General features: G+C 42.4%; 1 protein-coding gene across 3 annotated transcripts in view; it reads right to left on the bottom strand.

The window, feature by feature from the left end:
* Positions 1-25,192, bottom strand: part of CNTNAP5 (contactin associated protein family member 5) — a 409,890-nt gene that overhangs the window by 273,454 nt on the left and 111,244 nt on the right. For all 3 annotated transcript variants that reach the window (XM_054043237.1, XM_054043235.1, XM_054043236.1), the window contains exons 2-3: positions 23,116-23,226; positions 14,302-14,495 (exon numbers count right to left, since the gene is read on the bottom strand). In XM_054043237.1, the coding sequence (XP_053899212.1) occupies positions 14,302-14,495; positions 23,116-23,226 (305 nt within the window). The remainder of the gene's footprint in view (positions 1-14,301; positions 14,496-23,115; positions 23,227-25,192) is intronic.

Here is a 25,192-nt window from a genome sequence, read left to right as displayed (position 1 = left end):
GCCTCCAGCTGCTGCTGCTACCCCGGTAGGGGAGGGGGAGGGCACTTACCGCTACAGGGAGGGCCGGGGCTGGCTCTGACCCCCCTATCCCCGCCCCTTCTGGGGGCCAAAGCCAGCCCCAACCCAGCACTGTACCGGTAAGTCCCTATTTCTACTTTTACCCCTGGTACTAACATAAATATATAACCCTTGAAAACCTAGTCCCAGTGAAACCAGAAGAGTTTGGCACGCGTGTAATACATCTGGGGTAAAGCCAGCCAAAATACAGATATTCACTAGAAAGGACAAACTTGCAAAGAAGGATCGAGGCCTTGAAGAGTTAGTGTAGCCAATCCTTATGAATGGTGCTGTGATCTGAAGTCTTCCAGGTGTCCAGGAAAGAGGCACATCGTGGGCAGAAGCACTGCAAGCTTCACCCATGGGATCTTGTCAAGAAATCTTGACCTTAGCCTGGAGGGACAACCCCCAGGGATGGCAGTGGTTCTCTTTGACCATTCAGTGCCAAGCAGCATGCGTAACGGTGCTTTTTATATTGTTAGCATCATTCCGTTAGGCTTCATCTAGATTTTAACAGGCTTTTCATGAGCGAAAGGCTCCAATATCTTGTTAACCACTCCCATAAGCCATTCCATCCAAATTAACACGACCCAGAAGGGCCATAGAAATTAACACAGGTTTCAGTGGGAAAATCAAAGAAGAAAATATTTGCGTTTTTATATTCTGCAAACAATTTTTCCCAGTTGATCCCTCTCTAACCCATCTGCAAAGCAGATTCACTAAGGAAGCAATTCAGGTGGAAAGTAACTTCTCTCCACAGCCCTGCAGTCAATCCAACTGTTATTGTTTCCAAATGGCTTTCAGCTGTGGGCGGATCAGCTTTAGTGCTTTATCCCTGGGACATTTTTATTTGGCTAATCTTCAGAAATTGTTTGCTAGACACAAATTAATGATCCGTTTCCCCTTAGCAAGTAGGCTTTATAGCCTGTGCATCACCCCACACCTACCTCTTTCTCATTTTAATCTATTTGCAAATGGTCATTTTCTCTCTCGGCACCTGTAGGATGTGATGTGTAGAATGTATATTTTAGGGGTTGGGACATAAGAACATAAGAAAGGCTGTACCGGGTCAGACATGTGAAAAGATGCCTGCTTGTCTGGTAAGGAATGAGAACAGCCAGGTAAAAAACTTGGTCAGCAACCTGATCAGGTGAACACCTGGATCCGCAGTCCAATCAGGTACACAACTGAGTTAGCAAATTAACCTTAGCATTAGGCAGGAAAGTGTTTATACAATATATAATAAACAACTTTGTAATAATGTATTTAAGGCGAACGACTGAATGTGGGTGTGCACTAGCATTTAACCCTATGCTGTGGCCTGTTTCGGTGGACTGATCACTCACTGACACAGCCAATAAACAACATACGTGTGCAGCTCCAGAGTCTGTCTGTCTGAACCTGTGCATTCTGGATAGTGGTGAAAAGAACTGGTCAACAGTTTGCTGCAGTGACTCGGAGTGGAGCCCGCTGCAGTGACTCGGAGTGGAGCCCATGACAGATGGCGAGTGTACTCCTGTGGGGAGTTGGGAAGGTCTATAGTGGGGTCTGGTTGGGATAAAGTAAGGGTGGTACTGGCCCCATAATAGAGGAGGTTCTGTCCTGAGGCTACCCCACAACAAGTTTGCCCTATTAAATTTGATAAATGGGGGCAGTCTCATGTCCAAACATAAATTGAAGGGCAGGGGGGATTAATGTTAGTAGACAATGGAGCAGCAACTTCCATGATATACTGACTTAGGGAAGGAAATGCTCAAGGGAAGATACAGTGGGTTATGGGTAGAAAAACAGGGCCCTATTAACATTGGGGTTTTAATACAAATGGGAGACTTACAAGTACAAGCTACCACTGTAGTAAATGCTAAGGAAGAGATTCCAGCAGCAGCAGTATTTTGAGCCTACAAGGGAACGTGCAGGTATTCTTGGGCTAGATGGGGCCTGGGTATGAAGAGGCTGCTATTGGTGGTTAACATCTTTTAGCCCAAGTCATGTTTTCCCCCGGATGGCTGGTAGGAGTCCCTCTGCATAAAAGTAAATTAAGTGCTGAAACCATATCTAGTAGCACTTACATAGGCATGCCATGACAACTAACACTGAATGATGTACAAACAGCTAGAAATAATCAAACTAATGGTCACCGGGATCAGAAGACTCTCCCCATGGACATATCTGGGCAGGACAAAGAAGAAAGACAGCTGGTAGTGTTACTGTAATAATGGATGTTATGTATGAAAGTAACGGGCAAGTGTGGTAATACACAGATGGCACCTTGCTCTGCCGAGCCTACAGATTTTGCAGGAATGTTAATGTGCACCAAGCAGGGGGTGTTTTTCTGGAAACACCCTGAACTGGAAAAAATGAACAAGTACATAAGAAAGGACCCAAAACAAGTCATTGGATAATGAGTACATGCAAACAAGAAACAGACGGGATAGATAGGATGTGATATGTAGAATGTACATTTTAGGTGATGGGACCTGTGAAAAGATGCCTGCTTGTCTGGCAAGGAAAGAGAACAGCCGGGTAAAAAGCTTGGTCAGCAACCTGATCAGGTGAACAACTGGGTCAGCAGTCCAATCAGGTAAAGAACTGAGTTAGCAAACTAACCTTAGTGTTAAGCAGGAAAGTGTTTATACAATATATACTGAATAACTTTGTAATAATGTGTAGGCACCCGTCACTAGAGGGGCCTCTGAACTTTATTGGGAGTGTGCCAAGGGAAAAGCCTGTGTGCTGCAATCTAGCCTTAGAGACTACAATGCTTTGGGGAAAGAGGGAGAGACTTCCTTGTGCAGGGGAGCAGGCGGTGGACTCCATTTTGGGAAGAGGAATGAGATTGCTGCTGTGGAGCTCTGTCCATACCAGGAGCTGCTGCTGGGAGCCTGCAGGGGCTTTGATCGAGCAGGGAGCCTCAGAGGCGGTTGGTGGCTCCACTGGAGCCAGGGCAGAGACTGTTGCTGTGCCTGGAGCTGACTGAGGTGGGCCTGGGGTGAAGGACTCTGAGTAACCCCCACTCTGGTTTGGGAAAGTACTTGCAAGGGAAGGGGCACAGGAGAGAGACTGAATCCGAGGAGACACAGAGCGATCTTCCCATCGAACCAGGACCCAGAACTGCTGCCAGCTCCAGTCCTCAGAGGGGTTGTGCCACTTGTTGCTTTGGCAGGACGGACACACAGAACCACCAGAGCACTGTCTCCAGCTGCAGGTCTTCCAGAGCGCCCACGCAAGCATCTAGGGCGCTGAAATCCAAAGGAGCGTTCACTGCGGGGTGGGGTAAATGGTGGCAGTGTAAATGCCAGTTACATACGTTTAATTGATTACGGTATATTATATTTGTGAATTGATTTTATTCAACTGCCCCGTGGATTTAAATTAGTAGTGACATTTAATCTTAGTCTGTTACACCCTGTTTCTTACGCTGTTAACTGTAATTTAACACACCTTTACTTAAGTATATTGGATGTATATTATTTATAATTGGTAGTTTTGAGTTACACCCAGGCCGCAGATTATATTATTATTTATTATTGGAATAGGTTTATTCCTGGAGTTTCCCAAGGCACACCATTGAGTGTGTACAGGGCCAGTCAGGTGGAGGCACCTCCAATTTAAATGCCTTTAGGAGTAAAGGGACTGCAGCAGAGGGGTGAATAGAGAATTCCCACCGATCCAACAGCACCACTGGGATACTCTTTAATGTCAACAACATCAGGCGCCCAGGCACACAGGTGAGTGTTGCCTGCTCCTGCATGACCCAGGGCGGAAAGGGGAGTTACAAATGTATTTAAGGCGAGCACCTGAATGTGGGTGTGTGCTTGCATTTAACCCTATGCTGTGGCCTGTTTCAGCGGACTGATCACTCACTGAAGCAGCAAATAAACGACATACTTCTTCAGCTCCAGAGTCTGTCTGTGAACCTGTGCATTCTGGGTAGCAGGGAAAAGAACCAAACTATAAATGGCTTGAAGGACTATTTGGTCTATATTTATTGATAAATTAGATGGCACAAATCTACGGCTTCATGTGTCTCACAATGCAGTACCTAAACCAGAAATGAAATTCAGACCATGAACTGGCTGGCCAAGGTCCTCCAAACTGAAAGTAATCAATGTTAACAACCATATTCTGCCACCAATCAGTCTTCAACCTACCCCCTTAACAGAAGCCTGGAGGGGGATAAACACGGGCTTTGCAGCATGCATCGAAAGTCTGAACAGGCAGACTGTGGGGGTCTCAACTAGCTGGCTTTGGGATTCCTCAGCATCACTGCAGAATTTAGAACATCACTGTAATGAGCAACCCACACAACACCCCAAGATACCACATATGCAGCCGCTTCAGTCTCTAAGTGGTTAGACTGCTGGTGTGCTGTGCCCACTGCCTATCACCAGTATTGTTTCCTCATATGTCTGTTTGTATCCATGTGTTGTCTCTTGTCTTGTACTTAGATTGTAAGCGTCTTGGGGCAGCGGCTGTCTTTTTGTTCTGTGTCTGCACAGTGCTCACCACAGTGGGGCCCTGGTCCATAGCTAGCTCCTAGGTGCTACAAATAAAAAATAATTATAAATGGTCCCCAGGAGTAACTCCACGTAGAACAAATTACCAATGAAGATATATTTGGATCTTAATCACTTCCTTCCTAGAAGGGTCTGCCTAACCATGTCTGGAAGAGGCATGAGTTACAAGAGACCACTTTTAAAAGCTCAGAACCATTGGCCTGGTAATGTGAATCTGAATTAGAAGTGGATAAGCCATGTCTCAATGTCAGAATCAGTCCCAAGTTAGTGCTAATCGTGCAGTGATCCCAAAGGGGATCCAGGATGACCTGCCATACGCTTAACTGTCACAGAATTGCAAGGTGAAAGAGCAGTTGAGAAGGAGTCTGTGGAAGGTAAATATGCAGGTAAATATGCCTTTGGGGTGTTAGATGGGGTGGGATCTGAGTTACTACAGAGAATTCTTTCCTGGGTGCTGGCTGGTGAGTCTGGCCCACATGCTCAGGGTTTAACTGATTGCCATATTTGGGGTCGGGAAGGAATTTTCCTCCAGGGCAGATTGGCAGAGGCCCTGGAGGTTTTTTGCCTTGCTCTGCAGCATGGGGCATGGGTCACTTGCTGGAGGATTCCCTGCACCTTGAAGTCTTTAAACCACAATTTGAGGACTTCAATAACTCAGACATAGGTTAGGGGTTTGTTATAGGAGTGGGTATGTGAGATTCTGTGGCCTGCGTTGTGCAGGAGGTCAGACTAGATGATCATAATGGTCCCTTCTGACCTTAAAGTCTATGAGTCAATGAAGGCTGTACCTTCACTTGGCACAGCAAAACTGGCCCAGCACCTTCTTTCCTAGGTGGACATAGCCACAAGACTCCTCCCTGTCTTCTCTCCACACAAGCAGAGGTGGTGAAGATGGTGATAATTCATGGGTATGCAGTACTTAATACCAGTTGGACTGGTGATAATTACTGCATGCAAAGGCGATTAGCACATCCAAACACATGTATAACAGAATGAGATATTATAAACAGGCTTGGAAGGATTTGATTTTTAATCAGTAAGTGGTTGTATGACACTTCCCTCGGCACACCCAGAATTGTAAGCCACTATGTGTTACCCCTCTGCCCCAGCAAGGGAGAGCTTTGCTGAGGCTTGACCTATATGTCAGGAACCTGCCATACCAGTCTGTCTGTCTCAACAACAAACTCCTTGGAACTCTGCCAGTTTGTTACCTGCAAAGCAAGCTTAAATCAGTGAACCCCAATTCATGAATTCCCCAGAGACTTCTCTCTGCAGCATCCAGTCCCTCTCATTAGGATGCTCACAAACATTATTAATCTTGCTGCCCCCAAAAAGACAGTACACACATCAGCCTGTTAGGTTAGCTGAGGACTCACTCTATACCTCAATAGAACAGCACTGAGATCATTTATAGTAAAACTAAGAATAAATTTATTAATAAAGACCAGTGAGTTAAGTGATTTAAAGGAAAAAGACAGGTATGATTACAAAGACACCAATACACATTTTCTAGGGACCAATACCTAATCTCAGCAAATTACATTCTCTGCTTAAGCAGTTTTCTCACTTACATCAAAGTTACCAGCACCTCCAGGCCAGAGGATCCAATGTTCACAGAATCAAAGGGTGCTGTCCCCTTTGTTCCCTAAGTGATAGAAAATTAAGGGGTTCTCTTCCCTTCATTTTATAGTCCAATAAATCTTTGAAATGTATTCCTTGAAAAGCAAGCCCAGTTCTTCTCCCCTGCTGGTGATTTGATCCTCTGGTCAATCGGCTTTTTCAAATTGATATAATCACTTTGTTTACCTTAGATGTAAATGTACTTCCATTATCTCTGGACTCCCCTTGCTCAATTGTCATTAGAGCCATAAGCAAAACACCATTCCTTTGGCTACAACAACGTATGCATTCACTCTACTCAGATTGCTTGGGCTGAACATATTTTAGGAACATATTTCCACCGCACACACCTTATTCTTTATACACTAACTGTGTATACTTTACGCAATATTATTAATGACCAGCGCGTCACCGGTTTTTATATGATACCTTACAAGACATCATTTGACAAAATATTCTGACAATATTGGGTGTGCTCTTTGCCAGCTGCCATTAAGGGCTCTTAGGTTCACAGTCGTAACTGTGAATTTCACTACACACCACACACAAACCGACCAAAAAAATATTTCCATTGATAATAGAAATCTACACATAGGCAAGGTAAGAAAAATACTGCTTGAGAACTTCGTTTGACTTAAGGCTATTTACTTTGTATATTCTGACATGTGATGTTGACAATGTGTGTTTTACAGGATCTAAAGCTTTAACATTTTGAACCTCAGTGTGCCATTAACTATTCACTATCTGCCCCCTATTGTCTGACCAACCCCATCATGTCCCACAACTATGAATATCTAAAATTGAAAAAATAGGAAAAAATGAACTGATAGCCATTAAAATTATATACAAAAAAATTAAAATCCAATTCCACCAAGCCTAAGCCAAACAGAATGCACTCAAACAATTCAACACTAATGCTTCTAGGGTTTCTCTCTGACCTTGCAAGAAGGTTTTAGGACATGGTGCTACAAATGCCTTATCATAAAGTAGCACTTACACTGTTGCCAGTCCTGGTGCTGTTCCAGCAGTGATGGAAAAGAATTATAAATCCGACGATAAGATTAAACACTATGAAAATATTGTCACAGTTTTGGGGTTAACTGCACCTTACACACACACACACACACGTCTTCCTTGAGGACTTTCTAGGCTTCCTGCCACCACCTATCTCAAGTGGAGACCCATGCCTCTCTCCCTCCAATGTGGGGGTGGGTTAGACATACAGTCCCTCTGCACCACACTGTGATTTCCCCAGCAGGTGGGATTGGGGTCTGGCACCTGTGATTAAGCTTTCTCCAGGAGCTAGGGCACTGTATACCAGTTACCAACCAGTCTTCACAAAGAAAAAAGAAAAAAAAATCACACATTTATTCTTAGGGCAAAAACAGAGAAAACATTTTAAAAACAAAACAATAAACATTCCTATATGCATGCTAAAAGCATACCAGAGGTCACCCATCGGTTTTATGGGCTGTACCCAGAAGGTCTTATCCGGCTGATGAATCAAAAGGAAGGCCTTGTGTCAGTTTAAACACATCCTTTTTAAATAAATGCTCTTTATCTGTTGGTCTCTGGAAAACCCAGTTTGTACCAGTATATGCAGGTCACCCCAAGGGAGGTACCTCTCTGGAGTTGTTAACAGTTTCAGCTACAAGCCTTAAACCCCATCCCGTTTTGAGTTCCTGGAGAAACTATGGTAACTCCCCACCACCATCACACCCTGCCTTACCTGGCATACAATCCCTGACCCACAATGATACATAAACTATTCATAGACTTAATACAATATGGTCCCCCAAAGATACCACAATACCTGTCTCCCACATTCACCATAATTAACTCACCAAAAAAATTCCATGAACGTGGAAGACGTTCCAGCAGAAACAGGAGTTTTACTGCACTTCACTAGATTTACAAACTAATTAAAAACGACCCTCCCCTGGATTGCACTAGCCTAAGGACCCAATGCTGCAAACACTTGTGGCACCCACTTAATGTTGTGCATGTGAGGAGTCTCATTGAAGCCAATGGGACAAATCACATGCTTAACTTTATGCACCTGCATAAGACTCCACAGGACCTGGGTCTAAACTGATCTTCTTACCACCTCTTTGCTATCTCTACCACTGTCCTCCTTTATGTCTCTCCAAAAAGTCACACCCCTGCTGATACGGGAGCCTTCTTCTGTACAGCTTTTATTATCTGGAAGAGCCTCCCTCTATTTCTCAACTTCCTAGACTCATTTTCCTTTCACATTTTAGCTGAGCAAGTCTCTCTTCTCCCTTGCCTAGGCACCTTCAGTCCATTCTCCCTCGGTTATTCTTTACACCTTTCTGTGTGCTTGTATTTTAATTATCTAAAGCATTTTGCATTACAGGCAGTAGAAAAGATCTCTAAACGAACGAGGATATCTAGGATTGCCTTGCTGCCTGTACTTATGCACAAGAGTTGCAATGATATACACAACTTGAACAGAACTCAGCTGTGTTGTGTATGCAGGTCAAGTACATTCTGAATTATTCAACATTTAAAAAACACAGAAAAAAAGGATTTCCTTTTTACACATAATAAGATTTATGCTTTTTGTCTCGCAATCAGTAGCCAGTGTATCCCCACATGGCTGATTTATCCATACTGAAAATATAATTGTAAGCCTAGTTTGAGGTGAACCACAAAGTCTCTTCATAACAGGATTATTTAAATACAAATGGGTTTGGAAAAGTGGTTTTCAATGGCTAATCTGTTTGGTCTCCAACTCCAGCTGCAGAATTTTCTAACATCGTAAACATAGACTGAGTGAAAACATAAGCGATATTATGATTCTCCTCGCGCTCTGTCTGTGCAGCTCTCTCGTTAATGTTAAACTTGATGGGAGTTGTATGCATGCCCTCAGAGGAGATTAATAAGCCTTGTAATCTCTGTAAAGTAAAGAAGGGGATTTTACTGGTAATGTGGTCATGTATACCAGTATATAAGAACCTGTCTTATTAGTCTGCTAAAGAATCTTTGGGCCCAATTCTCAGATATGCTACAGAACTTTTATGCTATTCTGACACAATAAAGGGGCTTTGAAGTAGTTGGAAAGGACTTCTGAAGGAAGAGGTCTCATAGGCTTGTTCAGAGCTACTGTTCATTTCTACATTACCTTCACTCCCAGCCCCAAATGCAGGCTGTATTTTTGGGGGTGCAGCTGGAATGTTCTGCATTACATGTATTCTAGAGAGTTCAAGAGAGTTGGCAGTTTTCCAAAGAGACATTATTAAGTGCACAAGAGCAAACTATCCCACTGTGTAGGAAAGATTGGATGTATGGCAAGAGACCACCCTGGCTTCACTAGAAGATCTTCAATGATCTGAAACTGAAAAAAGAATCCTACAAAAAGTGGAAAGTATGACTATAAAGTACAAAGTATGAATATAAACAAATAATGTAAGTATGTAGGGAGAAAATTAGAAAGGCCAAGGCACAAAATGAGATTCAACTATCTAGAGACAAATACATTAGAAGCAAGAGGAAGACCAAAGACAGTGTAGGCCCGTTACTCAATGGGGGATTGGGGGGTGGGGGGAAATAACAGAAAATGTGGAAATAACAGAAGTGCTAAATGACCTTTTTTGTTTCAGTTTTCATTGTTTAGTAGCAATTGGATATTGAATGTAGTGAATGCCAGTGAAAATGAGGCAGGATCAGAGACTAAAATAGGGAAAGAACAAGTTAAAAATTGCTTAGGTAAGTTAGATGTTATCAAGTCTCTAGGGCCTGATGCAATACATCCTAACATACTCAAGGAGCTGACTGAGGAGATATCTGAGCCATTAGCGATTATCTTTGAAAAGTCATGGAAGACGGGTGAGATTCCAGAGGACTGGAAAAGGGCAAATATAGTGCCAATCTATAAAAAGGGGAATAAAGACAACCCAGGGAATTACAGAGCAGTCAGCTTAACTTCAGTACCCCGAAAGATAATGGAGCAAATAATTAAGCAATTAATTTGCAGACACCTAGAAGATAATAAGGTGATAAGTATCAGTCAGCATGGATTTGTCAAGAACAAATTGTGTCAAACCCACCTAAAAGCTTTCTTTAACAGGGTAACAAGCATTGTGGATAGGTGGGGAAGCAGTAGATGTGGCATATCTTGACTTTAGTAAGGCTTTTGATACTGGTTTGCATGACCTTCTCATAAACAAACTACAGAAATACAACCTAGATGGAGCTACTATTAGGTGAGTGCATAACTGGCTGGAAATCTGTTCTCAGAGAGTAGCTATCAGTGGTTCACAGTCAAGTTGGAAGGTCATATCAAATGGGGTCCATTATGGGTCTGGTTCTATTCAATATCTTCACAATTATTCAGATAATGGCATAGAAAGTACACTTATAAAGTCTGAGGATGATACCAAGCTGGGAGGGGTTGTAAGTGCTTTGGAGTATAGGGATAAAATTCAAAATGATCTGGACAAACTGTCTGAAGTAAATAGGATGAAATTCAATAAGGACAAATGCAAAGTACTCCAGTTAGGAAAGAACAATTAGTTGCAAACACATACAAAATGGGAAATGATTACCTAGGAAGAAGTACTGTGGAAAGGGATCAGGGGGTCATAGTGGATCACAAGCTAAATGAGATTCAACAGTGTAACACTGTTGCAAAAAAAGAAAACATCATTCTGAGATGTATTAGCAGGAGTGTTGTAAGCATTACACAAGAAGGAATTCTTCTGCTCTACTCCATACTGATTAGGCCTCAACTGGAGTATTGTGTCCAGTTCTGGGTGTCACATTTCAGGAAAGATGTGGACAAATTGGAGAAAGCCCAGAGAAGAGCAACAAAAATGATTACAGATCTAGAAAACATGACCTGTGGGGAAAGATTGAAAACATTGGGTTTGTTTAGTCTGGAAAAGAGAATACTGAGAGGAGACATGATAACAGTTTTCAAGTACAGTACATAACATTTTGTTACAAGGAAGAGGGAGAAAAATTGTTCTTAACCTCTGAGGATAGGACAAGAAGCAATGGGCTGAAATTGCAGCAAGGGCAGTTTAGGTTGGACATTAGGAAAAACTTCCTCACTGTCAGGGTGGTTAAGCTCTGGAATAAATTGCCTAGGGAGGCTGTGGAATCTCCATCATTGGAGATTTTTAAGAGCAGGTTACATAAACACCTGTCTGGGATGGTCTAGAGGACTATGTCTACACTAGCACATTTGTCAGTAAAATGTATGTTGCTCAATGGTGTGGGGAAAAAAACACCCCTGACCAACATAAGTTACTCCGATAGAAGCGCCGGTGTGGACAGTGCTATGTCGGCGGGATACGCTCTCCTGCCAACACAGCTACCACCACTCGTTGGGGTGGTTTATTTATATAAACGGGAGAGCTCTCTCCTATCTGCATAGAATGGCTTCATGGAATATCCTACAGTGACTCAGGTGCTGCAGTAAAGTCTCTAGTGCAGACATAGCCTAAGTCCTGCCTTGAGTGTAGGGGACTGGACTAGAAGACCTCTCCAGGCCCCTTCCAGTCCTATGATTCTATGCTTACCCAGACCCATAAGAGACTCTGAGAACAGAGCCTAAATTAGATCAGACTGTCTCCCGCATTTGTCATAACCTCTTTTGGGTTTCAGTTTCTGCAGGGTTCATGCTCCTTGAGTTTACAGTATAAACAACCGAAACACTCAAGGAGAAACTCAACCCCAATCACCAAATTTCACTTGAATTGGGATCAAAATCATGCAAAAATATTGCTGGATTTCACTATTTCTACCTGAAGCTGTAAAAGTTCTTGAACCTTAGTGAGATTTTTTATTAAGCAAGGCTGAATGTTGAGTCTAATGAAATGGCAAACCAAACATGTTTCATATCATTTCAATTTTTATTTCGTGTATTTTGTATAGCTCTTGTTCAAACAAAGTTTGGTGAAGCTGTAACTTAACCTGAATTTCACCTTATACCCTGGGTATGGGGACCTAAACCTGCATTGCTGGGTGTCACATCATAAACATTTGAGTTTAGGAAGCCATCATGCAGCAAGAAAATACCAGGACCATTTTCTTCGTCTTACCCAAATTCTATTTCACATTTCCATTACTATAAAAATAATCTCATATTTGTTCTAAAATTGTTCGCACCACAAAACTTTATAACATTGCTCTTCAGATAGGAAGTCTGCAGACCTACTGAGGCTTTGGAAGTTGTGTCACAAGGTTTTTCCTAGAAGCACCTTCACGCCTGATTATTTAGTAATGTGGAAGAGTTCAGCTCCTTCATAAATCCTGATCTACTGCTAAATGCCTGCCGGGCATATTCTTATTGTGGTACGCAAGACTCAGTGCCAGATCAGAAACTCTCTAAATTGGATCCTTAGGGCATGAAGATTTGCTACTGTAAATTTTACCAGTTGTCTTTTAAGTTCCTCTTTTAGAAGAAAACTTTACTAAAGGAAAAACTGGTTCTAAGTTTCTGAAAAGGAGGGAAGTTCAGTCCTAACAAGTCATGTTTTGAAAAAAAATCATTTCTTGAAATGCAAATTAATTTACACTTATGAAAAATAACTCTTTCTAATACAGAACCAGCAGTAGGAGGTCAGGAAACACTGAATAATTTTGGATTCTTTGAACACTGAAAGATTCGGGTCCAATGTTTGAACCTTCTGAAGTTTATCCAAGTCCACACCTAGATCAAAAGCTGCATTTTGCAAATGGTCCCTGCACTTAATTCACTCCACTTTAACAGGAGTGGTTTAATTGATTTGAATGGAGTCTTCTTGATTTATGTAATTGTGAGAGGAGAAGCAGGCCTAAATTTTAAGCCCATCTTTTGTTTATACATTTTCTAACTGAAAGCACAGAGAGCTTAAGTCACTTTCTCCAAGTCACACAGTGAAACAGCAGTGCAAATGAGAATGGGAGACAGTTTGGTTAACCTTTTTCTTTCTTTTAATATTGTGCATGCTTCTGTATTTCCTGGGATTTATCCAAAAGTGGAAGTGAAATACAGACAAAACACTGTTATTACTGCAGCCCTGCTCATCTGTAATCTCCAAATTCTGGAAATCTCCTGGAATAACCTGCTCTTGTGAAATTTACAAATTTTTCCTTCAGCAAACTGTTCCAAAGAAGCTGAGATGTGTATCTGAACTTTTGAAGTTCACTCATCACATATCTTAATTTTATCCTTTATTTTCAGAATATATTTTACTGAGCATCAGCACACATTGTAGTACAATATAGGACACTGATCCCACAAATGAATGGTATAGCAAGGAAAAGGAAAAACCATATATAATAGTTTAGACAAATATTTATATATGACCGGAAGGATTTTTGCAAAGTCCTTTCTACTTTTCCAGGCAATATTTTACTTCGTATTGGTGTTTCTGGTGAGATTTTACTTCATTTCACTAATAGCCTCTACGCTGGTTTCATTAATTTAACAGGGCACCAGATATATTCAAGCATTTAGCTTGAGGTACAGCAAGGCTCGAATCTGACTTTAGGCACTGCTGTGTGCGCAAGACTATGCCGAAAATACAGCTGCTCGGGAGCAACCCTTAAAGTTACTGTATCGCAGACATACCCGGCTCCTCCTATACTGGGAACATATTACTACCCATTCCCACACTGGCTCAGCCTCTCTGGCCAGCAAGCCCGAGTGGGGCAGATAGCCAAGACTTTGCTCGCTGCCTGCCCACCTGCTCTCGGCAGGGATTCTGAAGGCTGGTTGCTCCACTTACCCCAACGTAACCCAACTGCAAAGTCCACCGTGCACAAAAGCATAAGGAAGAGTCTCACTTCCCTGAGTGTTCATGTAGCCTGAAGCACAATCTAGCCATCAGTCCATAATGCAACGTGACACAGAGAATCAGTGGTCTAATGGGGATTAGAATAGTCATCGTGTGTTGGAGTCCCCGGTCTCACCACTAAACCATTCTGCTTCCAAATCTATTCCAAAGTAGGAACTTGTTAAAATAAAGAAAAAAAACTTTGTTTTGTCCAAACCCCAAACTAGTCTGAAGCTAAACACCATGGGCCAAGTCTGCCTGGAACTTGCCAAGTTCAATTGTAACAACTGATCTGGACGGAAAAAAAAGCGTAGACATACCCAGATCCCGTCTTCTTGTCTGTACTGCTTCCAGTTGCGTCCTGTATCGCTGAACATTAGAATGTAGCTTGTTATCCAGTCAGAGCTTCCGTACCTGCCTTGGGTGGCGACTGCTGTAATCTCAGCTCTGTCTCCCAGATCAATCTGAAGCCATTGTTTCGGATTCGATTCCAATGGGGACCAACCACCAGCTCCTAGGAGAGATCAGAGAGAGGTGGCTTAGGAGTTCAACATTGGCACCCAAATGGTTATGAATAAAACTCATTTAATCTTAGAATTTTAATTTTATTACAAACTTGCCCCAATTTTACTGAAATTTAAAATTATTTTCATATATAGGATGGTTGGCAAATATAATAGCTCACGTGTTTATGGTTGCTTATTTAATTAAATGAAAAGTCCACATTAAATAAGGAAATTCCTAGGCAATCTCTACTTTCTGTCAACCAGTGACAGTCACCACGCTACAAAAAAAGAGGATTACATCTTCTTAGTCATAAAAATGCATTTATTACCGCAACGTGTATTTGTATAGATTCTGGGATGCAGCTTTATAGTCCCTGTTTTAACATTCTCTTCTATTTTCTTTTATAGCAAGGTTTGAAAGATGCACATAAGAGTTAGCTACTGTGATTTGTTCCTTGTATAGAATACTTGATTGCAATCTTTAATTGCAAGTTGTAAATATACTACAAATGTTAGGTTGTAAAAGTAGAGATAATTTGGTCGAAAGTCAACCAACCAACAAGAGGGCCTTCTCAAAGAACAAGATATTGATGTATTACAAAGAGATCTGGTTGTGTAAAAATGCAAGCATGTTCTTTATTCAGGATATTCCAAAGAGGATTGATACTTATGGATGTGTTAGCAAAGCAATAAACTAAATCATAAAAATTGGACTCTTAGGAAAAAGAAAAACCTTCACTTTTAAGCCCCCACAAAAATTTCTAGAAATATCCTTACTGGAATGGATTTCTTTATAAACACCATATAGTCTCTATTCTTTACACTTTAATGAAAGTGTTTATGGTTAGAAATGTTTTACAGAAGGTATTGGGTTTTTTAAACTCATATTTACTCGTAAAAGCATTGTTTTCAAGATGGTACAAGCTTCCACTGACATGCTCATTCACAAATATTTGGTATCTGAATGCAAGCCATTCATATAACTTCCTGATACCATTGTTATATGAACAGTAAGATGTTTTAGGTACAAATATAACAAGGTCATTTGATGTGGTCACCAGTTACTAATGAAAGAAGCAATTTAGTATAACAATATTTATATTAATTGGGAATTAATTTGCTATCTGGCAATGCTTAAGCAATTCCTTAGCAAATGTGAAAGACAAGAAGAAACTCTCCAAGAATGGTAAGAAGAAAAGCTAATATCTTCTTTGATGACCATTTAAGTTTAAAGACGCTTTAATAATCATTTACATTTCATAAAGACTATTTTAAGAGCTGAAAGACTTTCATGTGGCCCCAACAGAAACAATTTCAACTCCTATTAAATGCTCATGGAACTAAAAGAGTATCTAGGAAAACGAACCAAATAACAAAAAGAGCGAAAACTAACTTTGAAGATGTTCTGAGGATTTCCGGCCATGAAGACAAGAGCAATACAACCATACCTTTGAAGAACAATTACAAGCCTGCTGCATATGCATTAGCACATTGCACAATCAGGAGCGGAAAATGCTACCAAGACCATCCCAGGAAGATGCTGAGCCCATAAAAGGTGACAGGGGCTGATAACCGAATTCAGCCATCTCTCTGAAAGAGGAGCATCTTCCCCCATTCCAGTGAGTATATGGACAAAGAAGTGTATATATTCCTCTGACTGAGACATGCACGCTTATGCTTATCTGCTCTCTTATCTGCTCTCAAGGCTTACTTCCTTACACACACTTACACACTCAGTATTCAGCTCAGCTCAGCCTGCTGGTCTCCTCTTTACAAGCACACAAGCAGCAACAACAAGATAGCTCACAACAGAGAAGCCACCACACAGCACTAAGAAGCAGCAACCTCCCAGCCCAGCACTGCTTCTGGAGGGGATGGCATCCTCAAGACTTCAGCATTGCTGTTTGTAAAAACACAGCCACAAGAGCTGTCCCGCAGCTCCAGCCTGTCACTCTGTTCTGACCCGTGCCATCCAGAACCCTGCTTTCCAAAATGGTCTTTGCCACTACACCCCCACTTCTTGACACACCAGCAGCTGCTCCGCACACCATCCTCGGAGCTGTCCCAGAAAGCACCGCGCCTCAGACAAGGAATTCCCTCACGGCTTTCTCCTTGTTCCAGGCAGGTAGTTGCTGCTGACCTGTAGCAACAGCAAATTACGACGCCCCTGCACTGGGGCAGACCCAACGCGTTTCCCGGCCTCTCCCCACTCACCTGCTCCAGTTAAGGAATAGGCAGGCTCACCGTACCTGCTTTCTCCTGCAGGGCTGGAACCAAGGTCCAGGCAGCCCAAATATATATATCAAGTGGTGCAGGGGTTGCCAAGGTAAATATTGTCTTTCTTCCTGAACGCAAGCAGCTGCTATATACGTGAGTGGCCCGAAGACAGATTGCCAGGCACTGCCAGAAAGGCTATGCATGTACATTTCTATTCCCCACATTATTCACTGGGGAATTCTCCCCGCTCCCGCCTATTGAAATATATAATTCATAGGCACATTTGGCGTGTGGCACTTCCTCTTCTGCCATCTGGTCTGCCACTCTCTTGTGACACATCCACTCCAGGGAGCAGATGCCAGCAGTTATGCACAAGAAAATTAAAGAAGACTGTAAAGCATGCTCTGCAACGTGGGGGATGAAATATGAGGCGAGGGGGTTAAAACTCCACCGCGAACTGTGCTGCAGGCGTGTTTAGATGAATCTCTTTTATTAAGAGGGCCGGGTAATTATAAACCAGACAGAATGTGGCATTTATTACACCCGGTCTATTTAGACATTCTTTGATGGCGCTCTCTAAAGTGGTAAAATATGCATGAGATCACCACGTCTCCCATATTAAAATTAGAAGGATGAGATGATTAATGAACTTTCCGTGGGCTTAGTAGTTTACAGCATCATAGCTAAGAGGGATATTCTTCCCCCATTCCTCCTGCCCAACTCCCATTGGCTTTGATGGGAGTTCTGTGCACGTGTTGGAGGAAAGAGTATATGCCGATCTGCTTGTTTCTGTACAGCTCCGGCATTATTTCTCTATCGTTCATCACAAGTTGGAGGTGAGCAGAAAGGGCTAGGGGAAAAGGGTCTCTCATCGGCCTCGGTGCCAAAGGCGCCTGATACATGAGCTCATGTTCTCCATGGCAACAAATTATAATGCTAGAGACACACAGGCTGTAAGATCATATGGTTCCCAGGCTGGAGTCCCAAAAATAAACTGAAAAGAACAAATCCGGCAAAATGTACAAATTGTAAAAAAATTAATTGTGAAAACGACACTTTAAAAACCCCAGCGTTCTGCAATCAGTGTGGTTTTTCGTTTTGTTTTCTTTATTTTACATGGAGCTGCTTAGGATGTCTGTACTTATTACGGGGTTTTATTAATATGAAGTAACACAAATGCTCGCCCTCTGTCTTGAGCATCTTGCAAGCAGCTCAGCGGGCTTTATATTGTGCTGAAAACTCTCGGACTTCCTGCTGAAAGTAAGTGCTTCCCTGCTGCACAGCCTTACTTTAATGCCCAGATCAAACCACCTGCCCTAAAACAAATCACATTTGATGAAAAATATATATATATTTCTTCTAAGCTACAATTATCTACATTGAGCGCTCAGGTGGAGAGTTTTTGGGGATCTGAGGAAGCCTAGTTTTATTTTAGCAATTAGTTCCTTTTCATCTATTTATTTGTTTATGGTAAACAAAATTGCAATTTGTTAAATCCGTTCCAGAAATCAGATTTACCAGAATTCTATGGATCAGAATTATATGGACTACTTTAGTAGATCCAACATAGCGTTAGCAGTATTTGGATTGAGCCCCTTCACTCGATTAACATTTGGATTGAACTCCATCACGAAAAAAAGCCATTTTAACCAGGGATTTTTACTGTAACATTTCAGTTCTGCAAGTCTTTTTAAAAACAGCCTTTTGCTATTTATTCAACAGCCTTCAATTTATTGTTGTCTATTACAGTACCACGTTGACAATTTTACAAGCTTTCTGCTAATGTAGATCTGGGTCACACTTTGTTTCCATATGTAGCGTGCCTCTTTGCATTAAAATACATTAATCAGGCTGCTATTAAATACATGTGCATATTGAAACATTGTTCCTTGCTACTCTGAGTACCTGTAGTTATTTTGAAATGCATGATATATGCTTATTTTTACAAGAACTATAGTGTGATAGATAGAATTCTATGTAATCCTTTATATTGCAGGTATTTATCCAAAGGGGGGGGGGGAATTGTTAAATAAATGTATGTTTCTAGAAACTGAAGTCCTGTGGTTTTGTTCACAGATTGTTTCAGTGGTCACCATCATAAACTCAACCTTTACCTACAGTAACTTTCTATGAACAAATAGTTTTGATCCTAAATATAAGGAGCCAGATCATCAGTCAGTATAAATAAGTGTAGCTCTATGGATTACAATGAGTACACCTCTATTTACCTCAGCTGTGGGGGTACACCTCTATTTACCTCAGCTTTGGATCTGGCCCAACGGATTTAGGAAATCGTGATGCAGTACCTGTGGGGGGATGTTATCTTTGTAAATAATCCCCATGGTACAGTTTATGCGCACTGGTGGAACAAGCTCCTCCGCCCTGGGATAGGAATTTAGTTTAGTCTCTGTGCTAAATTCTGCTCTCTGTTACACATGTACAATTCTGTGGAAGTCAGTCAAATAGTACCAAGGGCAGCTCCCAGCCTCTATGTTCTTCATTCAGGTGAAATTCACCCCTGTGCAGGGATCACACCTCATGGACTAACAACAACAACATCATCATAAGCCCCACATAAGCTTTCAAAAATGAGATTTATGTTTTTCATAGGCCCTGGACAGGACTTTTACTCAAGAGTGAATTTCACATGCTCTCTCTTTTGCTATCACCAAGAACTGTGCCTACGAGGAGGGTGGTTTTCATGATGTTACACTGTAGGTCTAATTAGAGCTGAACTGATGCCTCCAAATATTCAGCATCATGTATTTTTAACACAGCTCTATTTCCTGCCTCAGCTAAGAATCCCATTTAAGGTGGTTCCGTTTAAATATCATTACCCTAACTTTAAATCTGCCCCAAGTAATGACAAGAGTGTAGCTACACCACACTGGGGCAGACTCAGAACCAATTGCGGCTCAGAGAAGCACAATCCTTCCCCTGCTGGCCCCTCATTCTGGAGGAGGAATGAACGACTTCATCCCATTTCACAGAGTATCTTATTCCCCAATACGCCTGGCCAGCGACTCTGGCTGGTGAGTGGGGGAGGGCGGTGGAGGGAGGGCCTCCCCTCCCTCCACATCCCTTGTGTGGAACTGGGGTTGTGTCTGCACCACTTCTGAATTGTGGATGAGGTTATGAAATTGTGTCATGAAATTACTGTGTCACATTCAGTCTATATGTATGTGGATCCCACTTGCGCTAGCAGGGCTGTGTTATGTCAGAGACAATGGCCAAGGATCAGCACTCAATGATGGTGTGAAAAAGTTGGCTCAATAAAAGATACTACCTCACCCACTGGTGTCTCTCATATCCAGGGACCAACGCAATTACAACAACACTGCAATATTCAAAGCAAAAAACACTGAGACAATAGGTTTGCTACACCTGAGAGAAGATGCTTCCTCCTCTTGTCTGAAGGGGTAGGGATGGGAGTAATGGAGAATTAAAGTGACTCCTCACTTAACATCGTCCCAGTTAACGTTGTTTCATTGTTATGTCACTGATCAATTAGGGAACATGCTTGTTTAAAGTTGCGTAATGCTCCTGTATAATGTTGTTTGGCAGCAACCTGCATTGTCCACTGCTTGCAGGGAGAGCAGCCAGTTGAAGCAAGCTGGTGGGGGCTTGGAGACACGGTGGACCGGCAGCCCCCCCAGCAGCTCCCCGCTCCCCTAACTTCCCTGTGCAGCAGCTGCCCAGCAGGCTATCAATTGCAGGGCAGTTCAGCTGTCCCTCGCCGCACTACCGTGTGCTGCTCTTGCCCTCTGCCTTGGAGTTGTTCCCAGGAGCCTCCTGCTTGCTGTGCAAGGGAAAGAGGGGTGCTAATGTCAGGATGTCCGCCTCCACCCGCTCCTGCCCCCCATCTCCACAGAGCAGGGCAGAGACACCACAGGGCTCAGGAGGGAGGGAGCTTGCTGGTTGCAGCTGCTGTCTCAACTTGCTGATCTACTTAAAAAGGCAATGTACTTAGAGTGAGGTCAGCGTACTTAAAGGGGAAATGCGCATCTCTCTCTCACACATAAACAAATGGTGTGTGTGTGTCCCTCACATGCACGGTGTGTCTCTCTTTCTGTCTCTCTCTCACACCCACGGTTTTTGAGTGTGTGTGTGTGTGTGTCTCTCTCTCTCTCTCTCACACACACACACACAGTGTGAGTGTCTGTCTCACAAACACATGCACCACCAGCACTTTGGAAGGTGGAGGGAATGGTATGTTCGAGTGGGATAGCGTGGGTTCATCATCACGTTCAGTTTCCGCAGGAAATGTTTGCAGACACTGGCACGCATCTATTGTGTCTCCTCCCTCCATTCATGCTGCCTTGTAGAGTGTGAGGTTACATTAACAACGTGTTAACCCCTGAGAGCTCAGCCAAGTGCTAGTTCATCATTTAGCAGCAAGGCATTCCCTGGGAAATATCCCACCCTCTGACTCCACCACCTCAACCAAGCTTCACAATCATCATTGCAGTATGCAGTATTAAATTCTTTGTTTAAAACACACACACTTTATATATATATATATATATATATATATATGTGTGTGTGTGTGTATGTATGTATGTATGTATGTGTATATATATATATATATATATATATATACACATACATACATACATACATACACACACACACACATATATATATATATATATATATATATATATATATAGTGTGATGAAAAAAAAGTCCCTGGAATCTAGCCCCCGTCCCCCATTACATTAATTCTTATGGGGAAATTGGATTAGCTTAAAGTAGCATTTTTCAGGAACTTAACTAAAACATAAGGCAGAACAAAAGAACAGGTGACCCCAGCAAGAGTCTATAAAAGGACTCCCAGGAGGAGCTGGTGAGAGAGCCATTTTGCACCAGATTAAGATGAGAGAGGGTGCGGAAGGGGCAGTGTAGACAGGGTGGTGGAGGACCCTGCCTGCTCACCTGATGCAACGGAAATGACTCCCCAAGGGAAGGAGGACCTAGCAAGGGACATTGTGTTTAGGATGTTTTATTGTTTTGTAAGTAAAAGAGCATAAAATCATAGACTGAACAAAGTGTGTGTGTGTCCGTACTGCCTCACAGCTACTGCATGCCCCTGATGGAAAACTTTAAACCAGAATCGTCACATGTTTTTTGTTTAGTTTTTTTGGGGGGATAGGGGTTGGCAGAGGGGTGTGTTTAAGTACTGGGGAGCCTGAAAGGTCAGTGCTGTGCTCAGAGAGGCTAGACAGTAGGGAAACAAGACCCAACACTCAAGGTTCCTTGCCAGATTGACGTCTGGCTTTTTGCTGAGTGGATTCTTCAACCTTGTGTATGTTGGGCAACTGTCACACAACTTCCTTTCCAGCTATTTATTGAGAGACACTCTCACTGAGTCAAAGTTGAGACATTTCACTTCCATTTAATACCTCTCCAATCTCTGAATATCTGTATATACTGCTAAAACCTTTTATGGCAGCTAGTACAGTGCATCCAAGTAGGCGTCCTTGTAAAGCTACTCTGAAGAGAGCCAGATAAACATGGTTTGGTATAGGACAGAAATCTCCGGCTTGCTATTTTTCAGAAAGAAAAAATGAACCTTATTTCTTTTCCATAAAGGTCTCCTGTCTTATAAGACTAACCCCTGAAAATTGGAACCAAGACCAAGTCAAGGGGCTTTAGTCTAAGGACAGTAGCCAGTAGGGGGGAAACCACATCACAGAATGTGACTCAGGGTAGTGCTAACCCATATAGCAAATACAAATCTGGAGAACTGCAGAAGATTAGGGTTTAGGGTTAGTCACAGAGGTAGCCTGCTTCTCCCTAGTAACATGGAGTTTGGTCCTTATGGATTCCCACTGTGTTTAAACCCACTAGCCATACCTCAGGACAATCCTCACTTCCCCGTCCATGCTTCAGGGTGGAGACCTGAAGAGAAGGTCACCTCTGCAGGGCAAAGAGCTGTGAATCTATTCTTCTCCACTGGAATTTCCAATGGCACTTCTAAGCCTAATTGACTGGGGTCCTGACCCATGACTAGGGTTCCTATGTGCAATGACAATACAAAGAAAGAAAGAAAGAAAGAAAGAAAGAAAGAAAGCGGATTGCTACTGGAGAACTAAATTTGGGAACAGTGCAGCAGATTTAACAGGCTACTTTGTCCTGGGACTACAGGACCTATAGTAGAAAGCAAAAGAAACTAATGGAGTTTACCTGAACTTCCACTTGAGAGGCCTTAAGAATCAGCAGTAAATTTCCACTGCATTTGGGGCTTTCCCCAAACATTAATGAGCTATTTTCAACTAACTATGCACCTCAGATTGTAAGAGATGATTCCAGGCAAGCAGGCGCTAAATACTCCACAAGCTTCTACCCAAATGAATTATTCACAAAAGCTGTAGTAAAAACTGTCATGGGCATTTCACCCAGTGACCTTACCATCCCGTCTGTTGAGCTTGGCGAAGCTGGGATTGTGAACGCTGAAGAGCTCTGAGGAGCTGTCAAAGGCGGTCAGAGGCAATGAGGATACTAGTGCATCATCGCAATTATCTATAAAACAAAAGAGAAATAAACGGGATGTCAGATAAAAAGTAGGAAGAACTTTGCTCAGTTGGACTTTTTGGAAAAAAACAAACAAACACACACAAACCTAAATGGTCTTTAACAAACTGGTAACTATTTATTGAGCTGACATTCTGAGCAGATCAGTGTGATTAACTGATCATCAGAGAGGGTTCTACAAGGAAATCTGAACGAGCAGTTACTTAAGTTAGCAAATTAGTAGAGGCAGCCAAACACCCAGTTTTTAACTGTCATGATTGCCCTCTAGTTTTGGTGGTCCCAATTGGAGACTGATTTCCAGAAGTGTTGACTATGCCACAGCTCTAACTGGAGTCAATAGAAGCTGCAATTTCTCAGCACCTCTGAAACCCAGGCCTTATGTGCCTCAAGTTGGGACCACCAAAATTAGACAACTTCTGAAAATTTGAGCTGCTGTACCTACTGTGCTTTGGGTGACTAGAAGCCAGTGAGGGAGGAAGAAAGTCTATGAGTCTATGAGTGCTGGTTTGCCTAGGGAAGAAGAACCTTTCTAGTAAAACACTGATAAGGTTTGTTGGATACTAAAGATATATCGAGCCCAGAGGCAATTTATTGGGTGGTGGGGAAAGTCTCGAGGAAACACCTTCAGCTTTGGTTGAGCTATTGGAGAGTATATGGACATACTTGGTGGAATTTTAAGATTGTTTCAGTCCATCCATAACTGAAAGACAAACGGATCTTCCTCACACTCATTGTGTTGTAAAATTCAACAGTTCCTGTAAAAGACTGTAGCAATGCCCCCACCAAGCCCTGAGTCTACACAGACTGGATAGTGCTTGGTTTCTTCATTACTGAAAGACCCTTAAACACACATATGGAATGTGGGAGTGGAAGTGACAGCATCTCACCTCCATGCTAAGCAGAGGAAAATTACATACATACAACAGAGGGACTCACAACAGCAGGGGGAGGAAGATAGATTGTACTTAAAGAAAATCCTATACTATACTAACAGAACACCACTGGCCATCACTTACAGTCCCCAGCTAAAACCTCTCCAGCACATCATCAACTATCTACAACCTATCCTGGAAAATGCTCCCTTACTCTCACAGACCTTGGAAGACAGGCCAGTCCTCACTTACAGACAGCCCCCAACCTGAAGCAAATACTCACCAGCAACTACACACCACACCACAGAAACATCAACCCAGGAATCAATCCCCGTAACAAACCCTCTTGCCAACTCTATCCCCATATCTACTGCAGCGACACCATCATAGGACCCAACCATATCAGCCACACCATCAGGGGCTCATTCACCTGCACATCTACTAATGTGATAATATGCCATCATGTGCCAGCAATGCCCCTCTGCCATGTACACTGGTCAAACCAGACAGTCTCTCTGTAAAAGAATAAATGGACATAAATCAGACATCAAGGATGGTAACATACAAAAGCCAGTAGGAGAACACTTCAATCTCCCTGGACATTCAATAACAGATTTAAAAGTAGCTGTCCTGCAATAAAAAAAACTTCAAAAACAGACTTCAAAGAGAAACTGCAGAACTACAATTCATTTGCAAACTTAACACCATCAATTTGGGCTTGAATAGGGACTGGGAGTGGCTGGCTCACTACAAAAGCAATTTTCTATCCCATGGTATTGACACCTCCTCATCAATTATCGGGAGTGGACCACATCCACCCTGACTGAATTGGCCTTGTCATCACTTGTTCTCCACTTGTAAGGTAATTCCCTTCTCTTCATGTGCAAGTATATTTATCCCTGTATCTGTAATTTTCACTCCATGCATCAGAATAAGTGGTCTTTTATCCATGAAAGCTTATGCCCAAATAAATCTGTTAGTCTTTAAGGTGCCACCGGACTCTTCGTTGTTTTTGTGGATACAGACTAAAACGGCTACCCCTCTGATACTATACTATGGAGTAAGGCTAGAATACTTCCCCC

Source organism: Malaclemys terrapin, chromosome 11, assembly GCF_027887155.1.
Source record: "Malaclemys terrapin pileata isolate rMalTer1 chromosome 11, rMalTer1.hap1, whole genome shotgun sequence".
Lineage (NCBI taxonomy): Eukaryota > Metazoa > Chordata > Testudines > Emydidae > Malaclemys > Malaclemys terrapin.
This window is presented reverse-complemented; position numbering and strand designations above follow the sequence as displayed.